Genomic DNA, 13,325 nt, shown 5'->3' on the forward strand with positions numbered 1-13,325 from the left:
TCGATAAAGAATTCATATTAGGCTGAATAGCTATCAGAGTCTAGGTCAGATTTGACTGACCAACTCACATTGTCCATAGCCAACGTGACGGGGCTCATTAGCTATTGTGCACCGTTGGAAATCATGGAGAAACTGAATAATAAGACATGCGTTTGATTCATCGCCATTAATCAGAACATGTCATAGTCATGTCAAAATAGATATATACAAACGTACATTGGTGAAGGCGGCGCCTTGACTGCTAACTCCGAAGCGAACGGGAAACGTCCGTGCGCCCACTGCCCACCTTGGCGTACTTCGAAATTCACGTTCCCTCGCAACGCAACCCACGACTTCTCTCCTCCATCGACAACCACAATGGCGCCCCGCTCCTACTCCAAGACGTACAGCGTCCCCCGTCGTCCTTTCGAGTCCGCTCGTCTGTATGTGATTCCCCATGGCCACTGAGCGAGAGCGTGCTCCGCTTATGTCTGGGACACTGGTTAATTCTTGGTTAGGGATACTGAGCTGAAGCTCGTCGGCGAGTATGGTCTCCGCAACAAGCGCGAGGTCTGGCGAGTCCAGTTGACTCTGTCCAAGATCCGTCGTGCCGCTCGGTGAGTTACTCCTCAATTGCACGCTCGCTGCGCAAATGCGAAATATCGAGAAGCGACAGGCGCTAACATTTTGACAGTTCGCTTCTTACTCTCGACGAGAAGGACCCCAAGCGCCTCTTCGAGGGTAACGCCCTCATTCGCCGTCTCGTCCGTGTCGGTGTCCTCGACGAGTCCCGCATGAAGCTCGATTACGTCTTGGCCCTCAAGATTGAGGACTTCTTGGAGCGCCGTCTCCAGACCTGCGTCTACAAGCTCGGTCTCGCCAAGTCTATCCACCACGCTCGTGTTCTCATCCGCCAGCGCCACATCCGGTATGTCTTTGTGGAAGGTCTTTGAAAAAAAGGCACGCGACTAACAAGGTTACAGTGTCGGAAAGCAGATCGTCAACGTCCCCTCCTTCATGGTCCGCCTCGACTCCCAGAAGCACATTGACTTTGCTCTGACCTCGCCATTCGGTGGCGGCCGCCCCGGCCGTGTCAGGAGGAAGAAGGCCAAGGCCGCCGAGAAGGGTGACGGCGACGATGCCGGCGAGGAGGACGAGGAGTAAACATTACGCCAAAAAGAATGATTCATGGATGATCGGCGTTGGGCATGACGGGATGAATCTCTCTGACAGGTTTCCCTGTCCTGGAATGCACTATATCCCTTGTGGGTCACGGCTGGTAGAGGATCTACATACAAATTCTGTAGTCTCTGCCCAAAAATCTTCAATTGCCATTGTCTGTGTCTGTTCATTTGTGCCAGCTGTGATGGGTATGCTGTTTGGTTGAGATGTGATTAGGGTCTGCTTCGACATTGTATTTCGGGTAGTGCAGCAGGTTTGTTATGAGCAGTGTTCGTACTTGAAGGTTATCTGTTTCAGACATGCATGATTTCCATATCTCGAGTGATATATCGCAATAGCTAAGCATAGTTTGGACACAAAAGCATATGCATTGTATCCTGATTCCACTTATATACTATCAACGACCCTCCGACTTCTAATACGACGAATCATCAGTATACAGCCTCGTAACTGGACTCGGTCTCCTATTCTCGCTCGCCGCCAGTCCCGCAGCCACCTTCTCCTGGCCGACCTTTGCCCTCGCTTCCTGCATAATCCAAAGCCCACTGCTAGTACCCAGCCTGGTAGCGCCAGCCTCGAGCATCTTGACAGCGGTATCGAGTTCCCTCACACCACCACTGGCCTTGACCTCCATCTTCCGCCTGCTCACGCCCTTCGCGGCAAGATACTCTGCTGCGCCTACCATGAGCTGGACGTGAGGCAGTGTGGCGCCTGGTCCGTTGAAGCCTGTTGATGTCTTGATGAAGTCGAATGAAGCGGCGGCTGCAAGGTGCGAGGCCGCGAGGATTTGGGTAGTTGACAGCTGTGAGGTTTCGAGGATGAGTTTGAGCGTTGTCTTCGGGCAGAGCGAACGAATGGTAGCTAGTTCCCTGTATATAGCGCTGTAGTCTGGAATCTCATCTTGGCCTGTAGCGGTAGAGTTGTTGCGGCTGGCGCCGGCGTTCTTGGCCGTGTTGGCAGCTGTGATGCTGTCAATGGCGGAATCTCTAGAGGTGCGAGTCAAAGTCTCGGGGCGGTTGTGCTTTGTGAGTAGCGAGTGGTTGAGCACGACGTCGAGTTCTGCTGCGCCGGCTGCAACAGCTGCACGTGCTTCACGGCATTTGGAGTATGTGTCTTGGGTACCCTCGTGGAAGCCGACAACGCAGGCGACAAGGACGTCTGTGCCTTTGAGGTTCTTTACACAGCGCTGCACCCAGTTTAGACGGACGCATACAGACTGTTAATCACATGTTAGTTAAATCGCCTTAGAATACGTTGTTGCATAGCGCGATCGCCGGATGCTATGGAAGAGACAAACGTACCTTGAACTCCTCGGTCCTTGCCTCACTACACAGTCCATCTATAGCCGAACTCGTAGCATCCAGCTTCAACACGGTGTGGTCGATGGTTTTAGCCAGTTGCTTCAACGCCTCTTCTCCGTTCCGCATCCGTGGTCCTTCGTAAACCTTGTTTGCGCGCTCCCCACTCTCCACCTCCTTCAGCACGTGCCGGATTGTCTCATCAATCTGCGCCTGCCACTCCGGATTCGTATATCGATCCGTCATGATCTCAATCGGCGATTGCTTGTCGTTGTCGAGATCCGGGTTAGCGGCCAGGAATCCACGGATCAGCACTTCGGATTCTGTGAGGGGAATCGGGTGGGGATCTATCGCAGTTGCGGCTGCGGCTCCCGCTGCTTCTGAAGGTTGTGTGGCAGCAGACATGGTTGGTATCCCAGGGGTAGGCCTGTTTATTGGCTTTCCTACTTTCCAGATGATGATTTGATATGATTTGATTTTTTAGCTTAGCCCAGGTCGAGATACGGAGTAGCCGGTGGTGCGGGCGATGCGTATTGGGTGACGATGACGTGGGGTGGCTTTTGTCCGCGACTCGTGGATGCGATCAAGGGGTTCGTTCACGCTAATCTAAGCACGCGAAAACGTCTCGAGTGCGAATCGTGGTCAACGACTGTTATAAATATTTTACAGTGGAAGCGGAGGTCGGCGTTCTGCCTGTCATGTGTCTGGGTTGGAATGGGGTCGCGACTAGGTTTCCCCACTTAAAAGTCGAATTGTGCGGCCCAGGACGAGGTCCTTCTGTTCTAGGTATAGGTATAAGGTGGCGGCGCACCACCATGAACACGAAAATACCCATGAGATTAATCGACAGGATGAGGTTTGGTATAACACTTGTCTATGCTATTCTTTTGGCTCCGGCCTTTCTGAGCGAAGTTTGTGAGAAAACAAATTTAGAGATTCATTAGAACTAGCACCCATCCTCCTCCACTAATCGACACCGTCACGCCCATCGATACTTTCACGCCTGCCGTAATTGTACTCGAGATCCCCAATCGTACACTTGGGTGCGCGACATATACCTTCTCTCAGCTGAAGGAGATATCATTAATGTGCCGAACGTCAGGAGGTGCTCTTCATTGCAATGGAGCTCGTCTTTAGGAGATTGAGGGCCTTTTACAACGCCGCCAGTGGCAAGTCCTTTGCCGACATTGGAGTACTGGCGTCTTTCGATGGATTCGATGAGCAGGAATTGATGAGGGCAAGAGACAAAGTGGAACAGCAGCTGCATGTGCGGATCTTCGAAAGGCTCAGAGCACCATTTGATACGATCGATACAGACTCTCGAGGCCTTGCCCTTGCCAATGCAATAAGAGCTATATACATCGTCATGGTTCCGAATTTCGCAGAACATCGCTCGCGCTGTTGGATAGGCATGTGAGCACATGTCGCATGATACGTTGTGCTGCTTGCTGAGCACTCAGCTTTGTAACGTCCAGTTCCAAGCGGGTGTCCACATCCTCAAACAGATGGACTGGTGGTGGGTGCAATTCCTCTCGAAATCGTATCAGGAGTTCAGGGTCAGTGACCTTGTTCCAGAGTACCCGATCACTGTTCCCGAGTCTAGCAATGTTCTCCGCCTGCTCGCAGTGGACAATAATCGGAATGAATTCGCACCCTCGCTCAATTGCTGTAGATTGAAAGTCTTTGCACACTTGTATGCCAATATCATCACCACTCTGCCAGTCGGTGAACAGGTAGGCCGTGGTGAACGTGGCGGGCTCGCTTTTCAGCGTCGAGAATATCGCGTCTCGCAACGCTTTGCGTAGTTTTTGATACCCTGGCTGCGTTCTGTGCAGGACAGCATCGGCGGGATTAATCATTAGATGATTGTGCACAAGCTTGACTTTTTCTCCCGTCCCAAAGGATGCAAAGTGCTCCTGTAAGATTGTAACGACCTCTCGTGCAATGGTCAGTTTTCCGGTTCCAGGGAATCCATTAAGGTGAATGATCGGCAGCGGTTTGGATCGTGGAAGAAGTGGTAGAGCCATGGTTCGCCTTTTGGAACAACGCTGACGGTGCCTGGGTATGACTTAGACGATTGAGACAAGAAATTACTTTGCTGAGCGTGTCTAGCGCCTTTGCCACGAAGAGGGGAGTTGATCGGGCCTCCAGCTCCGTGAGGCTGCCAGGAAGATCAGTAAATGCCGCGGATACACCCTGCTGATTAAAAAAAGTAGCGTCCGGGGATCGCCAACATTGCCCCAGCATGCTGTTTCTAGTGACACCCCCTACAACACGACATTCGAACCAGGTGTAGTTATCATTATTATAGCTAGGTGTAAAGCTTTATCAAAGCTGAATGTATATATACATTTGTCACGGCGCTAGCGGACATAGCAGCGGACCGGCTGTTTCCAGGAGACCACTGGCGAATCCCCGCTGTCGTATGTTTTTTGCGTGGAGATCGAAATATTTTTTTGCTTAAGTTGAAGCCGTCACGTGGGTAAATCTTGGCGTTATGTCGAGTTTGGGCAGTCCGTAGGTTGGGCATACATTAATAAACAGCCCCATCAAAGATACATTCACATGTTATGCAGGCAGTAGAGATATTTCGTTACCTTTACGAATAGCAAGTCACTTGCTACAATTGATGCGAAACGAGTGTGAGGATTTGACGTTTTGATTTACAAGGGACCGCTAGCATGCGTAGGTATCCTCGATTGCAAACCGGTCCTCACCCTGGACGACTAATCCAAAGGCTCTGAGATGCCATCTCTCCTCCCACATGCATGTACATGAAAGCTGAAAGACCATGCCGAACAAAAAAAGGAAATAGAATCGAGGGAAAAGGGTGGTCCATGAGCGCTAAGATATCCGGAACTCCCGTTTTTGTTGACTTTTGTATTGACTCGAGTCGAAAGATCCCTCTTCTATCCTGCGGTCGAGCCGAGCGGCGCCAATGAGATCTACACCCTATGCCATGATAGTCGTCATCGTAACCCATCAATCCCCGCTGTCACTACAAACGAGTCGCTTACTTCCTTCGGAAAGAGCAGCCCTCGGTCAACCGCGCCTTGCCACCAGTGGGCTGGCACCTGTGAATACATTAGCCCTTGCCCTTTGCAATGTACCGAATTGTTTCCAAAAAACTTACAGGACCTGCGAGCAGCCCTGGCAGACGACGACTGTGTTGGCGTGCGAGAAGACGGTGGTGATGGTGAAGCATCCGGGGCACTTGACGTCCATGAAGAAGGAGCGGGGGGTGGGCACGAGGGTCTTGAGCTTGTGCTTGCGGGCCTCACTAGATCGGCTGTTAGTCGCTGGCCCAAGTCGACAAGGCGGAGATGTATGCGTACGCGGCCGGGGAGGGGTTGAGAAGGTCAACTGCGAGAACCTGGCGGATTGTTAGCCCGAATTCCTCATCTTTTTTGTTTCTGCGCAGCGCTGCGAGGCCAAAGGGTGTGAATTGCACAAATGTGGCAAACTCCCGGCAGTCTCGTGTGCCTGCCCACTAGCCCCTCGCAAACGCTCCGCTGTGCTTTCGCAGGGTCAAACTCACCATATTGACGGTTTATGGAGAGTCTTGAACTGGTTGTTGATCGCCGGTGGCTTGAAGTCGATGGATTGGGCGCGAGAGTCGAGGACGCGGACGGCTTGTAGAGGAGGAGAGGGTGTGCAAAACCAATGTGGGCGGGCCTTGCCTGGTTAGCCGACGCGCTAACACTGGCGTCCGTGCACCAAACACTTTTCACCGGCGGCGAGTAACATAAGCTTCAATTGGCAGTGTGTGTATGTGTACTTGTGAGCAGGACTGGATATTGAACAGTTTTGCCTTTCAGCGATGAGCAAGAGGGGTTTGTTCGCTGAGTCGTGGAAAGAGCGAGTCAAAGCGAAGCACTATAGCCAGCCCGACTGTTTCTTAAACATCTCAAGTATGATCGCACGTAAGAATCTCATGGTTTGTGAGGAGAGATACCTCCATGAACCCCTCACGAGTATCGCAAGTACGGTATTCCTTGTCCTTGATGACGGAGCTTCCCCGCGCCTAAGGGCGACAGATAGTTGCGGGAACAGCATGCAGGCGTCATTCACCCTCAACCACTTGGCAGGTCCCTGTCTGAAGCTGTGCAAATGGGATTTTTATGGCGATAAAACGAAAGCGGTGACACAAGGCTGAGACGGGGCCCGCATTGGCCCAGTCTGACCATTGGAAGCCGTGTCAGTGCCCTCAATCATCAAAAGCCACAGTTCATTACGCAGAAAAATATGTGGCGGTTCAAGTGGCATCGGACCGACAAGGCCTTTACTGGACGTCAGTGTACATGTACAGTTGTGAGTGGCCAGAAGTCGCGCCGTGTGCAGCTGTGACACGTGAGGTTGTCTCCCACCTTACCTACTGCCAGTAACCACGTAACCACCAAACGGATGCATACCGTCTCTTGGCACTGAGTGCATCACATGCCCTCAGGAAAAACTTCGGAGGGAGCTGGCTGAGCGCTAAAGTGCGAGGTATTACCCCAACTGACCGGCCTGACCTGTTCTCTACCCCACTTAGCGTGTCTCGAGGTGCTTGTCGTGGGGGAACTCCGGGGAACCTGTGAGCACGACCTTGTATAAGTAATAACGAACCATCTATTCAAGATTTGATACATTGTTTCAAGACACATTTCGCAATCCAATCGACCAGGTCTGAGACTTTTCAAGAGGACTAATTCAGAAAACGCAAAAATGGCAGCACAAGAAAAGAACATGCAAGAGATAGAAAAGGCGAAGAAGCTCAACCATGTTCCATGGGGTGAAGAGTACGAGAAGATGATATCAGGGATGCTGTATGTATACCATGTGTTCTCTATTCAGTCAGCATGTTCATATTCTATGAAACACAAAACACACACACCACACATACATTACATTTCTCAGCGCCAGATTCCACATTTCCAGCATCTCATCAACGTATTTACAAACAAACTATTTTACTCCTTTCCTCACACGGCAACAACAATAACAACAACAACAACCAACTTACCATAACAAAACAGCTACGACTCCTGGACCCGCGATCTAACCGCCGCCCGCTTCAAAGCCCGCGCCTTCGCCAACAAATACAACACATGGTTCCCCCCAGCCTCCACCGACCCCGCAACCGGCTTCGACGTCCTCGCCGCCGAACGCGCAAAAATGCTCAAGGAAGTAATCGGCCATTTAGGCGACGACATTTGTACGTTTTTCCCATCTAAATGATATAACCCCCAGGCAAAAAACAAAACAAAACAAAACATGGGCTACCTTTCTCTCCATTGTGTTTTCTAACGACAAAAAAAAAGTCATCGAACCACCCTTCAACATCGACTACGGCTGCAACATTAGCATAGGCGACCGCTTCTTCGCAAACTTCAACCTGACTATTCTCGACTGCTCGCTCGTTACAATCGGTGCGCGCTGCATGTTCGGTCCCAATGTGTCTATTTTCGCGGCTACGCACGAGACGGAAGTGCAGAGTCGGCGCGATAACATCGAGTATGGGCGGCCGGTTGTGGTGGGGGATGACTGCTGGATTGGGGGCAATGTGGTGATTTTGCCGGGTGTGACGATAGGGAGGGGTGTGACGGTGGCGGCGATGAGTGTGGTGACGAAGGATGTGCCGGATTTTTCCGTGGTGATGGGACAGCCGGCGAAGGTGGTGAAGAAGGTTAAAGAGGTGGAGGGGTTGGAGGGGGATGTGATAGGTTCGTCGTAGTAGACAGGGGAGGAAGGAAGCAACAAGGACTAGCAAGATTGCAGTATCACTACCAGCAGGGTCCCGCAAAGAATGTGTGGAGAGCGCAAGCTATTTGATATATCTTATCTAACATGACTATGCTTTCACTCTATACAAAAAAAATCATGTTTTCAGCCTAGAAGCGACAGAGGGCTTTCGCCAATGTCAAAGAGCGCGCGCATGCGCACACCATCTTCAGACGACACAAGACTAAACTAAGGAGAAAAAGTAAAAAGAAAGAAGGCCAGCGCTGATGCAGCTAAGCTGGTAGCGAACATGTACAATAAAATAATAAGGGTGTTGAAAAAAACGGGGTAAAAGGCAAGAGATCTAAGCCAAGCAGACTTCCTCTCCAGAGACAAATGGAAAAGAATTGATGAGCAAGTGGCCGCCAGCTCGCACAAAGCTCGTCTTTCTTTCTTATCCAAATGGGCGTGAGCCAAAATCATGTCGTATGCTGGTTGTCCAAGAGGCACTGAACGGAAATGAAGATCGACACGTGAAGAAAGAGGGGGACGATGCAATGGCAGCAGATGGCGAAAGGGAAAAGTTTGGTGATGTGCGCCTTGATTGAACGAGAAGATGGGGCGGGTGGCGAGGCCAAGGGTTCGGAGTTGGAAATCTGTCAAGTCGTCCAACCGAGGTGACAGAGCAAATAAAATCAACTAGAGGATGGTGCAGCCTCCGCTCTTGTCTTTGCTGGTCTTGACCTGGAGCGCAACACGAGCGGCTTCGGTAAAGGCCTCGTTGACACCCCTGTTCTTCATAGCAGAGCATTCTGGATTCATGTTAGTTTACTCGAAGAGATGCAGGACGATATTGTAGTACCAAGATATCGCAGAGCCTTAATCTTTTCTGCCACGCGCAGACCCTCGTCGTAGTCAATGCATGGCTTCTCGGGCTGCTGTTCGTCGGCATCGTCGTCCTCCTTCTTGCGAAGATCACACTTGAGCGCAACAAGGACAAGCTTGACACCCGGGCAGTTCTCTGCTATTTCACCAACCCATTTTGTCTCTACGTTCTCAAGCGAATCTGGGGAGTCGACCTGGCACGTGTAAGCAAACGTCTGGAAAACACATGGCTGGACGGCTGTACAGAGAAGCAGAGCATAATTGCATGCGTGTCGTCATAGCTGAGCGATCGTAGCCTATCAAATTCTTCTTGTCCGGCGGTGTCCCACAAGCTGAGCTCGACGTGTGTGTTGTCAATGTAAATGTCTAGAGGCCAGGGTCAATTCAATTGAGCAGAAATGTGAGTATGGCGCACGAACCGTGTACATAGTTTTCTACGATGATGGGTTAGCAGATGTTGCATAGTAAATGTGATGGGTGCTCTTACCGAATACCGTGGGCTCGCTGAGGCGGCGTGGTCAGCCTTGGGCGCCAACACCAAAAGCGCAAGGTACTTACTATACTGTTGGGAAATATCTACGTAAGAATTAGCAAGGCACACACACACACAACAAGAGCACAATGGCATACGTACCCTCGTGTAAAAACGTTCAATAATGAGGTCTTGCCGCATGCGCCATCACCTCTGTGAAACGTCTGTTAGTCAAGTCCTGTCGCATCGTGGACCCGAGGCCTAGACAAGCAGGCGTGCCGAGTTCAGGCAGACATACAAAAGTACCAGCTTGCGCTGCACCGATTTCGTTCCGCCGCACAAAGGCATGGTGGTAGTCGAGAAGGGGGGACGAGGCCGCGATGAAGTGGTTTTGTGGGCTCAGGGAGCAGCAGGGCGCGGCGCGCGCGCGTTGTCAGGACGGAGGATGAAGAGCAACAGTGGCAGCTGGGGCGGCGAGGGTGGCGGCAAGAAGAGTATTTAGGCGTGGCAGGCAGGGCTCTTAGCAGCGGGCGGCAGGGATGGTTGTGTCAAGTTGTGAGGGATCCAGATGCTGGTGTGTGGAGAGGCAAACGATGGGGCGGATGGAGCAGTGGAGTTGAAGATGCACCCTTCGTAGCCAGGGTTAAACCTAAAAGGGTGATTAGCACTGGTCACACCCGCGCGACCACCTCACAGCCTCGATAGCAAGCGCTCGGGTGTCAAGGCGACCCATGAGGGACTTAGCAGAGCCGTGAGCACACCAATCCTGGCGGGAGAAGAGCGGGAGAAGGGCGGGCATCGTGGCAGGTAGCAGGATCTAAGTGCAGAGGGGGTCGAATGATTGCGCCCGGATGACGGCCGGGGGCGCAGAGAGCGAACCAAGGCGGGCGATATGGAGGCAGAGAGCGAGTGCGAGTGGCTGATAGGGCATCTGGGATACGAATGTCCGGGGAACTCCACGTGTGAGACCGGTCCGAAAAAAGAAGGTCGAGGTACTTAGCAGATGCCGTACCAGACTCACGATGCCCGGCCCAATCCAGTGCCCACGCCAATCCACCGCCCTTTGGACCGTGAACAAACTACCGTCTTGTCGACTCTCTGGCCTGGCTCGCCAAGTCCCTGCATCCTGACGCGCCCCAAGCCGTGTGCGGGCACAGGACTGTTGGGGCTCAACAGTAGGGCTGCACCCAAAGCATGTCACCATGCCCCAAGCCGGCACTCGGGCTTTGGGGGGGCACTGGGTTACTGGCTGCTGACTGTGCATGCACCGACGTAGCAGTGCTAGTGTAGTATAGTATATTACCTACTATGCACCATGTAGTAGTGTACACATGTCCGTACGTACATGTACATACGTACACTTCACTTCACCAGCAGCCCGCTCCGAATACGCATACGCAGTGGCACGTGACCGGCCTCGCAGAGTGCAGGTGGGATGGCGGCCTGGGGAGCTCAGCTTATTAGCCCCGCGCAAGTGGGGCGGCTCTACTAACGCGCAGGCACCACCACTACAACCATCACCGCCTCACGCAGACAAACAAGTCGCAGTTGGCCCTGCTGAGCCACATACCAACAAACATCCCAACGGAGCAATTCGGGCCCAGCATCTCATATCTCTACGAACCCACCCAGTCCTAACTGCATTGCACATTGCACATCTTTAACCCAAACATGTCGGACGATGACGACTTCATGCAAGACTCCGGCGAGGAGGAGTAAGTCGCGCTTGCTTCTACACTGTCTCCATATCTAACCAATCCCTGAGGTATGACTTCGAATACGAGGATGACGACGACGAGGAGAGTGGCGACGTCGACATCGAAAACAAGTACTACAATGCAAAGCAGCTCAAGGCCGACGACCCCGAGGCGGCCATAGATGAATTCCTGGGCATGCCTGCACTGGAGCAGGAAAAGTCGGAATGGTACGCGACACTCACATCTGGCGTCATGGATACGAGCTGACAGGGACAAAGGGGCTTCAAAGGGTTGAAACAGGCCATCAAGCTCGAGTTCAAGCTGGCGCGCTATGACAAGGCACGTACATGCCGCCACGACAACGAGAACGCCACAGCTAACGGAAAGACAGGCAGTTGAGCACTACAAGGAGCTCCTCACCTATGTCAAGTCTGCTGTGACGCGCAACTATTCGGAAAAGTCAATAAACAACATGCTCGACTTTATAGAAAAAGCCGCAGAAGACGCCGACGCCTATCGGTGCATGGAGAACTTCTACGCCCTCACCTTAGACATCTTCCAGAGTACCAACAACGAGCGGCTGTGGCTCAAGACCAACATCAAGCTCGCTCGGCTATGGTTGGACAGGAAGGACTATCGTCAGCTTACCGAGAAGCTCCGCGAGCTGCACAAGGCCTGCCAGCGGGAAGACGGCACCGACGACCCAAGCAAGGGCACATACTCGTTGGAGGTCTACTCGCTCGAGATTCTTATGTATGCTGAGACTAGGAATAACAAGCGATTAAAGGTCAGTCGCCCCAAATGTGATTTCATGTGCATGCCCTCTAACCCTCCGAAAGGCTCTCTATCAGCGAGCACTCAAGGTCAAATCAGCAGTTCCACATCCCAAGATTATGGGCATCATCCGCGAATGCGGTGGCAAGATGCACATGAGCGAAGGCAAGCACAACGCACATCCATGTCACGCAAGTCAGGCGGCCAGCGCTAACTCGTAGCAGAGAACTGGAAGGGGGCACAGAGTGATTTCTTCGAGAGTTTCAAGAATTATGACGAGGCTGGCTCGCTTCAACGCATCCAGGTGCTCAAGTACCTGGTTCTTGCCACCATGCTCTCGGGTTCGGATATCAATCCGTTTGACTCGCAGGAGACGAAGCCGTATCAGAACGATCCACGCATCTCGACCATGACTGACCTGGTCAATGCTTATCAGCTGGAGGATATTCACGGATACGAGAAGATTCTGCAAAACAACCGTGACTTGCTCCAGGATCCCTTTATTGCCGAGAACATTGACGAAGTGACGCGCAATGTGCGCACCAAGGCGATTGTGAAGCTGGTTGCGCCGTACACGCGGTTTACCCTAGCCTTTATCTCGAAACAGCTCAAGATATCACTGTCTGAAGTGCAAGAGATTGTAGGGTTCCTGATTGTTGACAAGCGGTTACGCGGCAAGATCAACCAGCAGAACGGAACGGTGGAGATTGAGAGTAGCACAGACATGGATCGGGTGCAGGCGATCAAGGAATGGAGCAGCGCCATCGGAGTGCTGTGGCAGACGGTGCTAAACGAGGGCGAGGGATTCAAGTCTGACGAGAGTGGGTCCCAGTTCACTCCTGGCGGGGCTCCAGGTATGGGGTGGAACCAAGGCTCCATGGGAGCCAAGTCAGGGCGACCAAAGGGCAAGGGCCCAGGACGCCAGATGGGCATGGTGAGTAAAGGATGACCTGCATCATCGGTCGTGGGCTTCACAAGATGACCCACAACTGGGTTTCCGGGACACGGGGGCGTCGGGAGGGTTGTACGTTGGGGTGACGGAGGCGTTCCTCACCTGAAGAAGACTTGAGACATGGCATGAGGGTGGTGGGAGGAGGAGGAGCAGGCAAGGGGTTGGCCCACGGGGTAGCACGAGACTAGAGGGTTCATCGAGCAGCAGCAGCGGAGGCGTTTCAACATGGTCAGTTGGACGGCGGAGAAGGTCGGGCAGGCTTGGTCACGCAACTGCCACAGCGGGTACTAGTTAATTAGCCATGGATGGGTCAGCAGCGACGGTCCACTTTGTGCGTAGTGAGGGTGATGCATGACGAGCTCGTTTTGTCAATGCAACATTCC

The 13,325-nt window shown here is 52.5% G+C and overlaps 7 protein-coding genes across 7 annotated transcripts; 3 read left to right on the forward strand and 4 right to left on the reverse strand.

The window, feature by feature from the left end:
* Nucleotides 1-357: 357 nt before the first annotated feature.
* COCVIDRAFT_42086 (hypothetical protein) lies at nucleotides 358-1,143 on the forward strand (the record flags this gene model as incomplete). The annotated part of the gene is made up of 4 exons (XM_014696163.1): nucleotides 358-422; nucleotides 498-596; nucleotides 674-907; nucleotides 963-1,143. 4 exons carry the CDS (start codon nucleotides 358-360, stop codon nucleotides 1,141-1,143), a joined length of 579 nt encoding a protein of 192 aa, XP_014551649.1.
* A 433-nt stretch (nucleotides 1,144-1,576) lies between these two features.
* COCVIDRAFT_20156 (hypothetical protein) lies at nucleotides 1,577-2,864 on the reverse strand (the record flags this gene model as incomplete). The annotated part of the gene is made up of 2 exons (XM_014696139.1): nucleotides 1,577-2,377; nucleotides 2,463-2,864. 2 exons carry the CDS (start codon nucleotides 2,862-2,864, stop codon nucleotides 1,577-1,579), a joined length of 1,203 nt encoding a protein of 400 aa, XP_014551625.1.
* A 959-nt stretch (nucleotides 2,865-3,823) lies between these two features.
* On the reverse strand, nucleotides 3,824-4,486 carry COCVIDRAFT_20157 (hypothetical protein; the record flags this gene model as incomplete). Its single annotated transcript, XM_014696140.1, has 1 exon — nucleotides 3,824-4,486. One exon carries the CDS (start codon nucleotides 4,484-4,486, stop codon nucleotides 3,824-3,826), a length of 663 nt encoding a protein of 220 aa, XP_014551626.1.
* Nucleotides 4,487-5,472: 986 nt separating this feature from the next.
* COCVIDRAFT_42089 (hypothetical protein) lies at nucleotides 5,473-6,000 on the reverse strand (the record flags this gene model as incomplete). Its single annotated transcript, XM_014696164.1, has 4 exons — nucleotides 5,473-5,533; nucleotides 5,593-5,739; nucleotides 5,795-5,832; nucleotides 5,998-6,000. 4 exons carry the CDS (start codon nucleotides 5,998-6,000, stop codon nucleotides 5,473-5,475), a joined length of 249 nt encoding a protein of 82 aa, XP_014551650.1.
* A 1,166-nt stretch (nucleotides 6,001-7,166) lies between these two features.
* On the forward strand, nucleotides 7,167-8,273 carry COCVIDRAFT_112327 (hypothetical protein; the record flags this gene model as incomplete). The annotated part of the gene is made up of 4 exons (XM_014696165.1): nucleotides 7,167-7,267; nucleotides 7,478-7,656; nucleotides 7,763-8,038; nucleotides 8,143-8,273. The coding sequence occupies 4 exons, from the start codon at nucleotides 7,167-7,169 to the stop codon at nucleotides 8,271-8,273; spliced, it is 687 nt and encodes a 228-aa protein (XP_014551651.1).
* Nucleotides 8,274-8,861: 588 nt separating this feature from the next.
* On the reverse strand, nucleotides 8,862-9,867 carry COCVIDRAFT_112325 (hypothetical protein; the record flags this gene model as incomplete). Its single annotated transcript, XM_014696166.1, has 8 exons — nucleotides 8,862-8,974; nucleotides 9,025-9,241; nucleotides 9,292-9,413; nucleotides 9,467-9,481; nucleotides 9,535-9,551; nucleotides 9,606-9,623; nucleotides 9,682-9,732; nucleotides 9,818-9,867. 8 exons carry the CDS (start codon nucleotides 9,865-9,867, stop codon nucleotides 8,862-8,864), a joined length of 603 nt encoding a protein of 200 aa, XP_014551652.1.
* Nucleotides 9,868-11,190: 1,323 nt separating this feature from the next.
* COCVIDRAFT_42093 (hypothetical protein) lies at nucleotides 11,191-12,939 on the forward strand (the record flags this gene model as incomplete). Its single annotated transcript, XM_014696167.1, has 6 exons — nucleotides 11,191-11,234; nucleotides 11,285-11,443; nucleotides 11,495-11,555; nucleotides 11,608-12,003; nucleotides 12,056-12,185; nucleotides 12,215-12,939. 6 exons carry the CDS (start codon nucleotides 11,191-11,193, stop codon nucleotides 12,937-12,939), a joined length of 1,515 nt encoding a protein of 504 aa, XP_014551653.1.
* Between the last annotated feature and the right edge of the window lie 386 nt (nucleotides 12,940-13,325).

The sequence above is a fragment of the Bipolaris victoriae genome (genome assembly GCF_000527765.1).
Source record: "Bipolaris victoriae FI3 unplaced genomic scaffold scaffold_132, whole genome shotgun sequence".
In the NCBI taxonomy this organism is placed as follows: domain Eukaryota; kingdom Fungi; phylum Ascomycota; class Dothideomycetes; order Pleosporales; family Pleosporaceae; genus Bipolaris; species Bipolaris victoriae.